Genomic DNA, 14995 nt, shown 5'->3' with positions numbered 1-14995 from the left:
AAATACCAACTAGCATGGAAGAATTTCCTCTCCAACTCTATCACAAACCTCTACCATTTTTTCAAAACCTAGGCAGGTAGTTTTTTGTTTTGCTTCTAGGAAATGATCTTAGCAAAATAAGATTTGGTTGGACTTTGACTCAGACATCTTCATCATAGTATTATTTATAGAACAAAAAACTGGATATATCCCAAATATCCTATAACACAAAAACGAACTATTATACAACTATTGAATTTTTAATAGCAATCATGAAAGAAATATATTAAATATTGTTTGAAGTAGACAAAGTATATTACAAAGTAAGTAGTATATAAAGTATAATCCTGTAATGCCAATTTGAAAAACACACATTCACACCTAGTGGTTGCGAATGTGGGCCAAGTTCAAGTCTGTGCCTCAGTTTCTTCAACTAGGAGGCTAAGTGTCTTCTGCAGAGTTACTAAGAATAAATGAGTTAATCCATGCAAACACTTGGAATAATACTTGCTAGGTGGTAAACACAGGACCGTTAGCTGTTACATACCCACTAAATAATGGGATTACAGGTGGGTTTTGTTTGCTGCTTTATACTTTTTTTTTTTTTTTTGTGAGGAGATCAGCCCTGAGCTAACATCCGCCAGTCCTCTTTTTTTGCTGAGGAAGACGGCCCTGGGCTAACATCTGTGCCCATCGTCCTCCACTTTATATGGGACACTGCCACAGCATGGCTTGCCAAGCAGTGCGTCGGTGCGCGCCCGGGATCCGAACCAGCGAACCCCGGGCCGCCGCAGCGGAGCGCGCGCACTTAACCGCTTGCACCACTGGGCCGGCCCCTGCTTTATACTTTTTATGTAGTCTACATTTTCTTTTGGTGAACATGTTTTACTAGTATCAGAAAATGTTATTTTAATGCTCACTTTCAGTTTATTATAGAAGCTGCCCTCTAGCAAAACTAAGGGAGTTAATACCAAATAATACATAATACTTTTAGTAAACTTTATTGTAAAGAACAAAAAAATACATCGTTATTTATTTTATGATTCACCTCACCCACAAGAACGTGGATGGCAACCAGTAACATTTTTATAAAAATATTTTAAGACTCTAATAAGACAATATGTACATTCATATCTTGCCTTCTGAAGATTTAATAGAAGTTCACCTGAAAAAAATTTTCCCCAGGAAACCCATAGTCTCTTGGCTCAACTGACCCATAAGAAAGGCCACACAGATCAACTTTCTGCCAATCTGGAGAAGATTTGTTTTCTTTGATCTGCTGTCATGTGTTCACAAGCTTCTAAAATGTTTGCCAAAATTAAGGTCTGCTGAATGGTTTTTGCCTTAACCCATATTCTTCCATTCATTCCAAATACTATCTCCAGTGGGTAGAGTTTTCCCACTTCCTGTAGGATTTCACAGTCGGGAGCTAGCAACCTGGTAAGGAAGAAGAGAGAAAGTGAAATTTAATAAAGTGGTAGTGTGTGACCTGACTTTCCCTTAGAAGATCCTTTTCCAGGCAATTCTCTATAGTTATTCAAAGCCCCGCCAACATCATTCCAAGAGCAAGGCACATGACAACATTTGCTGCCCCCTTTCTTCCAAGAAGCTTTACACTAGCAGTATACCAGAGGTCACAACAGTGGGCTATCCTCTACAAAGAAATCAAACTCCTTGTGTCACCAAACTTTACAAACAGTATAAAGTTCTTCCCCTACGTTGTTAGAGCGCCTCAATTCTAGACTTTAGAATCGTAGCTTCATTATCAATGGTGTTCAAAGAACACTTTAAACTTATTTTCCTGGGGCCAGCCCCGTGGCTTAATGGTTAAGTGCATGCGCTCCGCTACTGGCGGCCTGGGTTTGGATCCCAGGCGCGCACCGACGCACCGCTTCTCCGGCCATGCTGAGGCCGCGTCCCACATACAGCAACTAGAAGCATGTGCAGCTATGACATACAACTATCCACTGGGGCTTTGGGGGGAAAAAAATTAAAAAAATAATAATAATAAAAAAATAAACTTATTTTCCTGACCACGTAAGTTTATTCCCTAGTGTCAAATTCAGTACCTGGAGAGAAGTGTTGACTCTTTCAAACCACAAGGGTGCTGCTTGGTTAATAACATGCTTCTCTAATGTCTTGAACTAATTCTCCAAAGCTGCAGAAGCAGCAGCAAAGGGAGGCATGCAAGACAACTCTGCACCTCAGTGGTTCTAGGAGTAAAGCCCTTTAATAGGGCACAGCTTTGGGAAGGTAAAGGTCTAAACACCTAACAGAGAGAATCAGCCTCGGGGAACTAGTAAATCTGCCAGGACAGACTAGTAGGCGCCTTCTGTGAATGTCTGCATCCTGAGGATGAGGATCACATCAGCCTACCTGCATTTAGCCCCCATTATTGGAGAAATTGGGTGATTTTGTACAATTGTAAATTGTATCTGTATTGAAGTGACTTAGAAGGAGGAAAGGCCAGTTTTCACAATTGGGCTGAGTATATCAGCTATAAAGAATAGCAGACCTTCTGGGAGAGAAGCTGAGACCTCACATCAACACAGAAACTACCGTCAAACACATCTGAATTTGATGTATTCACATTAAGAGGATGGGACTAAATACCTGAGTTTGCAACTGTGCTAAAATGGATAGTGATTTTTAACTTTGAGGTGATTCAGACATTGTTACAAAGAATCCAAATCCCAAACGTTAGTCAGCTTTCCATGAAGGTATAATTACAAAAGAAGACAGGCAGGCCAGAAGGGATCAAGACTTACTTTCTAATTAAGCCTAAAGTCACTTTAAAAAGCAGACCGTCCTGTCCAATCACACCCATTCCGTTGGCTCGTCCACAGCTGTCAATACAGACCATCTCTGGTTCCATATCTTTATTAGCAACCACAAATTGGCCATAGATGAGATCTCCAACCTACAATAATTAAAAAACAGTTCATTTCCTCTCAGCAAACCATTCTGTAGGTGCTGCTACTGGTTCTTTCCCATACGCAGCAATGCCAGCCACCTACAGTTCTGTGGCTAAGAGCCTGACCTCACTCCAGGATTCCCAGTCACTCTGGAGCTGTCTTAAAAGAAGGCAACATTAACATATGTACTCTCCCTGTTTACCCAGCAGGAAATCCCCAGACTCTGAGAGCCATCTCAAAGAGAGAGAACACCCTCTAGGGTTACACTGTCCAATATGGTAGCCATTACCGACATGTAGTTATTTAATCTTATATTTAAATTAATTAAAATTAGATATTTAAAATATCAGTTCCTCAGTTGCATTAGCCACATTTCAAGCGCTCAACAGCCATGTGTGGCTAGTGGCTACCATACTAGTCAGTGCAGATGTAAAACATTAGCGTCATCACAGAAACCTCTCTCAGACAGCACTGCTCTAGGAATTACAGAAGATTGATGGATAAAAGAAGCCCCTGACATGCAAATTATTCGAAGCAAAATGGAACTGGTGGGGGCCCACCCAGTGGCGCAAGCGGTTAAGTGCGCACGCTCCGCTGCTGGCGGCCCGGGGTTCCCCGGTTCAGATCCCCAGCACGCACTGATGCACTGCTTGTTAGGCCATGCTGTGGCGGCGTCCCACATAAAGTGGAGGAAGACGCACATAGATGTTAGCTCAGGGCCAGTCTTCCTCAGCAAAAAGAGGAGGATTGGCATCAGATGTTAGTTCAGGGCTGATCTTCCTCACAAAAAAAAAAAAAAAATGGAACAATGGTAATTCACTGACAGTTCTCCATGCAAGATTTACTTAAAAACCTCAGAGTTGAACTTCAAAATGATGAAACTAAGGAAATGGAGAGTGAACTTGTTCTGTTAAGTATGTACCATTTGTTGGTGACTAAAGGAACTGGAGAGGAACAAAACATTCTCTGCCTTTCAGAAGCATTTGGTCTCAGAGCGCAGTGGGGATGTACATATAAACAACAAACTTCATTCAAGGCTGAATCCAGGAAGTGCTGGAGCAAAGTTATCAGAAAAGTGATTGAGGATTCGGGATGGTTTTACAGAGGTGGTGGTGTTTAGCCTGGGTCTCAAAAGATGAGCATGTGTTCCACAGGCTGAGAGGGGACAGAGTAGTCCAGATAGAGGGAACACCATGAGCAAAGGCACAAGGACAGGAAGTTATGAGTTCAGTAATGCTGGTAAATAGTTTGGTGTGGTTCAGGCATGGCTGCATAGAGGAAAAAATTATGGATGAGGGAAGACTTCTGGAGTATAATGCCAAAGAAATATGTAGGCTTTGAAGAAACCCTTTTTGTTTTTTTTGGAGGAAGGGGAGTGTGTGAGGCTGTCAGCTCTCAAAAGCCTGGTTGGAGGGGCAAATGTGTACAGGCAGGGATGTTAACGAGGAGGTCACTGACCGAGTCCAGTCAAGAGGTAGCTAAGGCCAGAACTTGTGAAATGGAGATACAGGGGTGGATATGCAGAAAATCAGAAACAGAAACAAAAAAGATCAGTAAGATTACGCAACTAAAGACACATGAGAGGTGAGTGAGACGGGGCAAAGAAACCACCAAGTTTCTGGCTTGGGTGGATAGGAAGAGTGTGGCTATGCTCCACGAAAAGCCCCAGTTGAAAACTTGAGGTAACAAGACTGCTCCTCTGTCAGCTCCAAGAAGGGATTGCTGGGAAACAGTGATGTGACTGACGTTGTGAGGTGCCAGACCCAGGACCTACAATCAGGATGGATGGTGGGCTGATATGGCAATTCTCACCACTTATTCCTCCTTCCTCCCTAAGCCTACGGCTTACTTCTTTGTCCCGTGGATACAGACATAACAGATAACGACGGAAAGAACAGATATAACCTTTCAACTCCGTAGAGATGAAACATCCCCCAATTTAAATAAGCAAATGTAAAATAAGTATGTGGCTCTGGTCCCAGAGCTGGAGCCTCGGAAGGAACTCCTGGAGCCTGGAGTGATTACACAGACACTGAGAGATCATACGACAAGACTGGGAAAAGAGGTCAAGCTTAGGAAACAATTCAGGTAGCCTCCTGAATATCTGAGTGTTTCTGAATATTTGGATGCTTTTCTTTTAAAACCAAATGCTCCCATCATTACCTGCACATTTGGTCTGTTTCTTTTAGTTGCACCTTCAAATGCCAAGTAAGACAAAGAAGCAGGCTCACTCCCTCCAACATCAACTTTGAATGTATCTCCAGATTTAGCTGTCACTATGCCAATCACATGGTCTCCTTTCACTGGGACATACTACAAAAGAAAACAGAACAAGAGAACAACCATAATGACAATCATTTCCAAGAGATCTTGGAAGATGTCTTCAGCAAGTCCTTAGTGATTATTTTATTATGTTTGTCATTAGAGATATTCCAAAAATATTTTGAAATCCAAGTTCATAAATTAATACAAATCTTACAACAAACTTGATCATACGCCATTTTCAACAAAAGAAAAACAATCACGTCATAAGCGCTCAGCTTTACAGCTTCAAACGGTCCGTATCCCATACCTCTTCAGTAACCTTATCAGGAAGGGCCCAGCCGCCACTTGCACATTAAGTCCAGTGACACAAGGCGTCCTCACAACCAAGGAAGGCCACTTCATTGTTACACAATTTTTCCTATATGAAAGTTCTCACTTATTTTAAGAGAAATTTAACTCCCTGTGACATCCACTCAGTGAGACTGGTTCTGCCCTCCGAGACCCCAAAAGATAAGCCAGGTGCCCCGACCTGTGGGATTTTGCAGACAATGACCATGTCTCACAGTCCTTATCCCGTTATACGCCAAGATTCCCAAACTCCTCTCTCTCCGGGTTGCCCTTCTCGGGCCACGTTCCCGCTGTTCACGGTCCCTCCACAGGAGATGCAGAGGTGGGCACAAGACGACGGGGCTCTAGGCCAGCCTTAACAGAGGTGGGCTCCAGGGCCGCCTCGCTGTCTCTTCCGAGAAGTCTTCCCAGAGCGGGGAGACCACCCGCACGGCCGTACCACCCCTCCGGAGCCCCAACTCACCCGTTTCTGCTGCGAGTCCACCCAGTACACGCCGCTGCCGCCGCCGCCGCCGCCGCCACCGGGCTCCTTGTGACGGAGGCGGCCGCACTTGGTGACCAGCAGGCGGTCGCCACAGCGCCGCAAGCCCGGGCCGCACACGACGCGCACCCGGGCGCGCGCCCCGGCATTCAGGCGCAGCGGCCGCTCCCCGGCGCTTCCCGGGCCGTCCGCGTCCTCCTGCTCCGGCAGCAGCAGCTCCTCACCCGGGAGCACCACCTGATCCAGCACGGCGCGCGCCGCCCGCGCCCGGCCACCCGCAGGGCACTCGGCCGCCACGGCCGCCGCCTCCGCCATACCGGACGCCACCACACACTTTCCGGCTTCCGCTTCCGCTCCGCGTCCAATCGCCAGCCCGCCCCAGCCCTTCCGTTTCCGGCAGTTGCGGTCTGTTGGACTTGAACCAACTACGTCTAAGAAGCCTGGCCGCGGCGGGCCGGTGGGCCCGCCGAGGAGGCCATGATTGTGTCTCAGCCGGCCGCCTGTCCTGCAGTCTGTCCGCGGGTCGCTCCGAGAAACACGCAGCTGGAGTCGATCGCAGAGCCTGCACTTGCCGTGCTCGGTCGCACAGTGGGATACCAGACGCTCTCACCTGTGGGTCCGTGGGAACCTTGGGAACTGAGCGGAGGGGGCCCTTCCTTCCGACTCCGCCCTCAAGGAAACGTATTTCTCTTCTTCAAAATAAAACCTTTTTGGTTGTTGCTAGAGAAGATATCTATTCACATTGTGGAAAACAGAATAATAAAAGAAAATAAAACGCATTAGTCTTCTCCCGTTTGTCTCCCTTGCTAGGCTGTCAGCGAGTTATTCTATGTAGCCCAGGGTCTGGCACCAAACAGGTAATTCCTGAAGGATGAGTGGATGTTAACATTTTGGTATGCATTTCTCCCTAGACTTTTTTTTCCCTGCAAACACACACATCACATGCGCATTTCCGCATAACTGAGCTACCCTACATGGCCCGGGAAAACTGAGTGCAGTTCAGTCCTTGCTGCTGCCTGCCCTGGAGCACACTTTAGTTGCCCGGGTGAGAAGCTGCCGAATTCCAGGTCCCCAGCACACAGCCAATCCTTGACTTTCAGGGCTCTTACTTGAAATCAGTTTCCTCTGTCAACTGGCACCTCCAACTGGCGTTTGGTCAGATCCCCCAGAGGGGTGAGAGCTCCTGGGGACTGGAGGGCCTGGCTCTGCCCATCTCTTTGAGGCATCTGCTCCCAACGTGAATTTTTAGATTTTTAGGATGTTTAAGACAGACCATCTCTAACATACCGTCCAAATTTGGAAAGATGCTGGCGAGCCAACTGAATGAGAGAATATTAAGAGGCCAACTGAAATGTAGCTTTTGTTTTGCAGTCAGATGGTTGTAGGAACTGCTCTTTGTCGGTTATCCTGGCAGGCGGAACTGTGTACATTCTTTGTCTCTCCTCCCCACTCCAACCCAGCTGTAGAAGGCCTGGAACCAGTAGGTATCGGGTGATCGCGGCTGGCCCAAGGCCATGCCCAGGGCGCTCAGTGACCTGGAGTGTGACCAGGCAGAGAGGGAGGTCGAGAAATGATCCCTGGGTTGTCCCTCACGCACCCCACGTCGGCAGAGGAGTCTGGAAAAAGAGACTTTCGGTCCAAATCTGGCTGAGGAGGCCTATCAAGTCCACCTCCCGGTGGGGGCGGCACGTGGGCATCGTGCGCCTCATTCCCAAGTCAACAGAAGGAACTAGAAGCCGAGAGTAGGGCAGTCGCTGGAGACCGGAAGCTCGGCGGGAGGGGCGGGTCGTCAGCCCCGCGCGGGGTCGCCGTCCCCGACACGCCTGGAGAGGCGGTCGGGCCTCCGCGCCGCGTGCCTTCGCGTGGGTGCGTCGCCGCCCCGGCGCCCCGCGGCCGCTGGTGAGCGGGAGCGCGCGGCCCGGCTGAGGCCGGCGGGCGGGCCGGGAGACGCGGAGGGCCCCCCGCGTGCCGGCCGGGGGAAGCCCGGCTCCGAGCCGCGGCCGGCCTTAGGGTCCGGTTGGGGCGCGGTTACGAAGTTCGCGTCCGAACGCGGACGGGCTGGAGCGCCGCGGGTGTGAAAGGGCCGGTGGAGATGGGCGCGCGGAGGCGGCCGTGCCGGGGTTCGGCGGCGCGCCTTCCTCGCGGCCGCGCGGGGGCTCCCGGCGGGGCGGCCGGGGGCTGAGGCCCACTCCTGATCCGGGCCGACTCTACCCTAGCGTAAGACAGTCTGGGGGCTTGCCGGGTGGGAGCCCGCGCAGGAGGCGCGGCGCTGCCCTCGACCGCCTCTGGCGCACACCTCCCGTTTCTCAGTATTTCCCTCGGGGGAAGGACCAGCTTTCCCTTCGGAAAGGTTGGACCGGACCCCGGCCTTCGGACTCTCTCCCCAAACTTCCTCTTTAGAAACCTTTGCTACTTGAGAAGGTGGAAAAGTGGCATCTCACGGTTGCTTTTCTTTATTGAGTAATGAAGTTGGACGGGTTTGTTTCCTTTCAATCGACGACACTAGTTGAGCATTTGCTCCGAGCCAGGAATTGAGCTGGGCAATCAGTTGAATCATGGTCCCTGCCCTACTGTCTCCGCATGAAGATACCAAGTGTTACGGTGGGTGCACCAATCTGATGAGGGTGTCAGCCCCGACTACAGAGGATGAAATGGTTCACTGTATGTGGGAGGAAGGTTGGAGTCAAGATAGGTGTCCCAAAGGAGGTAATATTTGAGTGAACCTTTAAAATTTTTTAGTTCACTGGTTTCTAACAGTTACAAATGAACTACATGCTGATTTGTATACAGAAATTAATAGTAAAAGAGTCCATAGAAGTGTTAATATCTTTATTCAAGTAAAGAATTTAAACGCAAATGCTCACAGTTACCACTGCACAAGTGAGAGTCTACTTGCTACAGATATTTTTAGTCACAAGTAATCATGGCTAATAAGAATTAGAGCTCGCACCCGAGGAAGAGCACCCTGCTGGCCAGGACCGATTGAGACCTTGTTGGAGAGGACAGGGCCACGGCTTGTTAAAGGGTGGGAGTCACTGGGAATCTGTGCCAGTGGAACTTGCTGGCACTTCTAGGGCGCTGGGGAAAGCTATTCCTGGGGAGGTGTCTCCTGGAAGGCTCTATTACAAAACTGCCTGATAGGGTGCTGGGGAAAACTGCTGGCTGCTGGGTGTTTCTGGGCACCAAGCAAAGCCTGAGAAGCTGCCATGCTGCAGGCGCATACCAGAGAGCACAATGGAGCCAGGAAGCAAAACCCATTCCTCCTGCAATGCCTCTGCAGGGCCTTCTACCTACAAAGATTGTCTTCATGAGAGACAGCAAAGGAAAGATATCTTAAAGGACCAGATCCATTTTCTCAGAGCAGGCAGTAAAGGGTGAGTTTAGAGCTGAGCAGCAATACATTGATAACTGGTCCAAGGTCTCATGAGGTTGTAAAGTCAACAAACTCATCAGTAACAGCAGTAAAGTGGAGTCTACTCAGGCCCAGATGGCTTCACTGATGAATTCTACCAAACATTTAAAGAATTAATACCCATTCTTCACAAACTCTTCCAAAAAAACAGAAGAGGAGGGTACACATCCCAACTCATTCTATGAGGTCATTATTGCCCTGATATCAAAACCAAAGATATCACAGGAAAAGGAAACTACAGATCAATATCTCTCATGCATATAAGACACAAAAATCCGCAACAAAATACTAGCAAGCTAAATCGCAACATATAAAAAGGATTATACAGTATGACCAAATGGGATTTTAATGCATCTGAAATCAATTAATATAATACACCATATCAATAGAATAAAGGACAAAAACCACATTATTATCTCAATAGATGCAGAAAAAGCATTTGAAAACGTCCAACACTGTGTCATGATAAAAACACTCAATAAACTAGCATTAGAAAGGAACCTCCTTAACCTAATAAAGGGCATCTATGAAAAACCCACAGCTAACATCATACTTAATGGTGAAAGACTGAAAGCTTTTTCCCTAAGATGAGGAACAAGACAAGGAAGTCTGCCCTCTCCACTTTATTCAACATTGTACTGGAGGGTCTATCACAGGCAGTTGGGATAGAAATGAAAAAGAAATGAAAGGTATCCAGATTGGAAAGGAAAAAGTAAAACTATCTCTAGTTGCAGGTGAAATGGTCTGGTATATAGAAAATCCTAAAGAATCCATAAAAAAAAAAAAAACTTTAGTTTAGAACTAACAAACAAGTTCAGCAAGGATGCCAGATTCAAGAACAATATACAGAAATCAATTGCATTTCTATACACTTGAAATGAACAACCAAAAAATGAAATTAAGACAACAGTTCCATTTACAATAGCATCAAAGAGAGTAAAACTTTTGGAAATAAATTTAACAAAAGAGATGCCAAACTTAAACTCTGGAAACTACAAAACATTGAAAGAAATTGAAGATCTAAATAATGGAAAAGGTACCTCATATTCATGGATCAGAAGATTTACTATGTTAAGATAATAATACTGCCTAAATTGATATACAGATTCAGTCAAAATCCCTACTGTCTTCATTGCAAAAATTGACAAATTTATCGTAAAATTCACATGGAAATTCAAAGGACCCAAAAGAGCCAAAAAAAATCCTGAAAAGGAACAAAGTTGGAGGACTTACACTTCTGATTTCAAATCTTACTTCCTACTTACAGTAATCAAGATAGTGTAGTACTGGCATAAGGATAGACATAGATCAATGGAATAGAATTGAGAATATAGAAGTAAACCATCACATTTGTGGTCAACTGATTTTTGACAGGGGTGCCAAGACAATTCAATGGGGAAGGAAAAATCGTTCAACAAATGTTGTTGGGACAACTGAATATCTACATGCAAACGAATGATGTTGGACCCCTCTCTGTCAAATATATACAAAAATTAACTCAAAAGTGGATTGAAGACCTAAATGCCAGAACTAAAGTTATAAAACTCTTAGAAGAAAGCATAGAGATAAATCTTTGTGACCTTGGATTTGGCAGTGGTTTCTTAGATATGACACCACCAAAGCACAAACACCCAAAGAAAAAAATAGAAAAACAGGACTTCATCAAAATTAGAAACTTTTGTGCTTCAAAGTCACCGTCAAGAAAGTGAACAGACAACCCAGTGAATGGGAGAAAATATTTGAAAATCAATATCTGATAAGGGACATTATCTAGAATGCATAAAGAACATTTACAACTCAATAATAGAAAGACAAATGACCCAATTTAAAAATGGGAAAAGGGGGGTCCGGCCCAGTGGTGCAGTGGTTAAGTGTATGTGCTCCACTTTAGGTAGCCCAGGGTTCGCAGGTTCAGAGCCCAGGCGTACACCAATGCACCACTTGTCAAGCCATGCTGTGGCAGCATCCCACATAAAGTAGAGGAAGATGGGCACGACATTAGCTCAGAGCCAATCTTCCTCAGCAAAAAGAGGAGGATTGGCATCGGATGTTAGCTCAGGACTAATCTTCCTCACAAAAAAAAAAAAAGGCAAAGGATCCAAATAGACATTTCTTCAAAGAAAATATATGCATGGCCAATAAGCACATGAAAAGATGCTCCATGTCATTAGTCCAGGAAATGCAAAGTAAAACCACAATGAGATATACCACTTCACCCCCAGTAGGATGGCTATAATTAAAAAGATAAGTGTTACAGATCAATGGAACAGAATTGAAAGCCCAGAAATAAAACCACACATATACGGACAGCTAATTTTCGACAAAGGTGCTAAGGACATGCAATGGAGAAAGGAAAGTCTCTTCAATAAATGGTGTTGGGAAAACTGGACATCCACATGCAAAAGAATGAAAGTGGACCATGTGCTATCGCCATACACAAAAATTAACTCAAAATGGATCAAAGACCTGAAGGTGAGACCTGAAACTATAAAACTCATAGAAGAAAATATAGGCAACACACTATTTGACATTGGGTTTAAAGGAATCTTTTCGGATGACATGCCTACCCAGACTAGGGAAACTAAAGAAAAAATAAACAAGTGGGACTTTATCAGACTAAAGAGCTTTTATAAGACAAATGAAATCAGAATCAAGATGAACAAACAACCAACCAGCTGGGAGAGAATATTTGCAAAACATACATCTGACAAGGGGTTGATCTCCATAATATATAAAGAACTCACACAATTGAACAACAAAAAAACAAACAACCCGATCAAAAAATGGGCAGAGGAAATGAACAGACACTTCTCCAAGGAAGATATACAGATGGCCAATAGGCACATGAAAAGATGCTCAACATCACTAATCATCAGGGAAATGCAAATCAAAACAACACTAAGATACCACCTCACGCCCGTTAGAATGGCTATAATCACCAAGACAAAAAACAACAAATGTTGGAGAGGATGTGGAGAAACAGGAACCCTCATACACAGCTGGTGGGAATGCAAATTGGTGCAGCCTCTATGGAAAACGGTATGGAGATTCCTCAAAGAATTAAAAATAGAGATGCCCTATGATCCAGCCATCCCACTACTGGGAATCTATCCAACGCACCTGAAATCAACAATCCAAAGAGGCTTATGCACCCCTATGTTCATTGCAGCATTATTCACCATAGCCAAGAAGTGGAAGCAACCTAAGTGTCCCTCGACTGACGATTGGATTAAGAAAATGTGGTATATATATACAATGGAATACTACTCAGCCATAAAAAAAGACAAAATCGTCCCATTTGCAACAACATGGATGGGCCTGGAGCGTATTATGTTAAGTGAAATAAGCCAGAAAGAGAAAGACAAACACTGTATGATCTCACTCATATGTGGAATATAAACAAACACATGGACAGAGAAAACTGGACTGTGGTTACCCGGGAAGTGGGGGTGGGGGGTGGGCACAAGGGGTGAAGGGAGTCATATATGGGGTGAAGGACAAACAAAAATGTACAACCCAAAATCTCACAATGTTAGAAACCATTAAAATATCAATAAAAATGTTAAAAAAAAAAAAAAAAAAAAAAAAAAAGATAAGTGTTGGCAAGGTTGTGGAGAAATTGGAACTCTCACGTGTTGCTGGTGGGAGTGTAAAATGTGCAAGCAGCTTGGAAAACAGTTTGACAGTTTCTCAAAAAGTTAAACACAGAGTTACCATATCACATGGCAGTTGCACTCCTAGGATATACCCAAGAGATCTGAATGCCTATGTCTACACAAACACTGTGCTTGAATGTTCATAGCAGACTTACTCATAATAGGGGCTGGCCCCGTGGCATAGTGGTTAAGTCCTCGAGTTCCACTTTGGTGGTCCAGGGTTTGCTGGTTTGGATCCTGGGCGCAGACTTACTCACTGCTCATCAAGCCATGCTGAGGCGGCGTCCCACATAGAAGAGCTACAACTCTACAACTGTGATACACAACTATGTACTGGGGCTTTGAGGAGAAAAAAGAAAAAGAGGAAGATCAGCACAGATGTTAGCGCAGGGCTAATCTTCCTCACACACACACACAAAATTATTCATAATAGCCCTGAAAGTGCAAACAACCTAAATGTCCATCAACTGATGAATGGGTACACAAAATGTGTATCCATACAATGGATATTATTCAAGCCTAAAAAGGAACAAAAAGGATTGGTAAATGCTGCAACATGGATGAACCTAGAAAACAATACGCTGCGTGAAAGAAACCAGATACAAAAGGCCACATATTTTATGATTCTGTTTATATGAAATGTCCAGAATAGACCAGTCTATAGAGATAGTCAGTTAGTGGTTGCCAGAGGCTGGGAGAGGGGAGAATGGAAGTTACTGGTTAATGGGCACAGAGTGTCAGTTTGGGAAGATAAAAAACGTTCTGGAGATGGATGGTGGTGATGGTTGCACAACAATATGAATGTACTTAATGCCACTGAACTGTACACCTAAAAATGGTTAAAATGGTAAATTGGTCATGTTTATTTTACAAGAAAAGAAATATTTCTGCAGAAAAAGGAGAGGGATAGATGAAGCAAGTGTGGAAAAATTCTAATAGTTGTTGAAACCAGATGATGGGCACAGGGTTGGTTTTTTAATTCAATTCTCTTTAATTTTGTTTGAAAATTTTCATAATTAAGTAGTGTGGAGATAGGCAAAATAGATACCTTCTGTATGACAGTTCACTCTGATGGAGCAAATAATGGAAAAAGTTATTGCAAAACAAATAAAAAATACAGTTTTGACTATGCCTTTCTCCTGCCTGAAAACCCACCAGGGGCATCTTATTACCTCTAGGAAAAAACCAAGACTCTCTGTGACCCTGGCCTCTGCTTGTCTTGCCACCCTCATCCTGCTCCTCCTTGACTTGCATTTCTTTTGAGTAATACCACATTACTTGTAAATTTCCCACATATGTGCCCTGATCTGTGCCATTCTTCATGCCATGTATGCCCTCTGCTTAAAATTCTTTTTAATTATCACCTTACACCTGTTAGAATGGCTATAATCACCAAGACAAAAAATAACAAATGTTGGAGAGGTTGTGGAGAAAAGGGAACCCTCATACACGCCTGGTGGGGTTGCAAACTGGTGCAGCCACTATGGAAAACAGTATGGAGATTGCTCAAAAAATTAAAAATAGAAATACCGTACCACCCAGCTATCCCACTGCTGGGTATTTATCCAAAGAACTTGAAATCAACAATTCAAAGAGACTTGTGCACCCCTATGTTCATTGCAGCATTATTAACAATAGCCAAGATGTGGAAGCAACCCAAATGCCCATCAACGGATGAATGCATAAAGAAGATGTGGTGTATATATACAATGGAATACTACTCAGCCATAAAAAAAGACAAAATCATCCCATTTGCAACAACATGGATGGACCTCGAGGCTATTATGTTAAGTGAAATAAGCCAGACAGAGAAAGACAAACACCACATGATTTCACTCATATGTGGAAGATAAACACATGGACAAAGAGAACAGATTAGTGGTTACCAGAGGGGAAGGAGGTTGGGGGGTGGGCATAAGGGGTAAAGGGGCACATATAT

General features: G+C 44.7%; 1 protein-coding gene across 1 annotated transcript; it reads right to left on the bottom strand.

Moving 5' to 3' along the window:
- Positions 1–964: 964 nt before the first annotated feature.
- EXOSC3 (exosome component 3) lies at positions 965–6318 on the bottom strand. The gene is made up of 4 exons (XM_058523558.1): positions 5971–6318; positions 5058–5207; positions 2748–2899; positions 965–1416 (listed from the first exon to the last, which is right to left on the bottom strand). Exons 1-4 carry the CDS (start codon positions 6301–6303, stop codon positions 1215–1217), a joined length of 837 nt encoding a protein of 278 aa, XP_058379541.1. The 5' UTR covers positions 6304–6318; the 3' UTR covers positions 965–1214.
- Between the last annotated feature and the right edge of the window lie 8677 nt (positions 6319–14995).

The sequence above is a fragment of the Diceros bicornis genome, chromosome 28 (assembly GCF_020826845.1).
Source record: "Diceros bicornis minor isolate mBicDic1 chromosome 28, mDicBic1.mat.cur, whole genome shotgun sequence".
NCBI classification, from domain to species: Eukaryota; Metazoa; Chordata; class Mammalia; order Perissodactyla; family Rhinocerotidae; genus Diceros; species Diceros bicornis.
This window is presented reverse-complemented; position numbering and strand designations above follow the sequence as displayed.

Excerpts from the sequence above, each read along its gene's own strand:
- EXOSC3 (XM_058523558.1), bottom strand. The coding sequence starts at position 6,303 with ATGGCGGAGGCGGCGGCCGTGGCGGCCGAGTGCCCTGCGGGTGGCCGG. Across the intron at positions 5,208-5,970 it reads TGGACTCGCAGCAGAAACGG|TATGTCCCAGTGAAAGGAGA; the intron begins GTGAGTTGGGGC and ends TTTCTTTTGTAG. Across the intron at positions 2,900-5,057 it reads GAAACAGACCAAATGTGCAG|GTTGGAGATCTCATCTATGG; the intron begins GTAATGATGGGA and ends TAATTATTGTAG.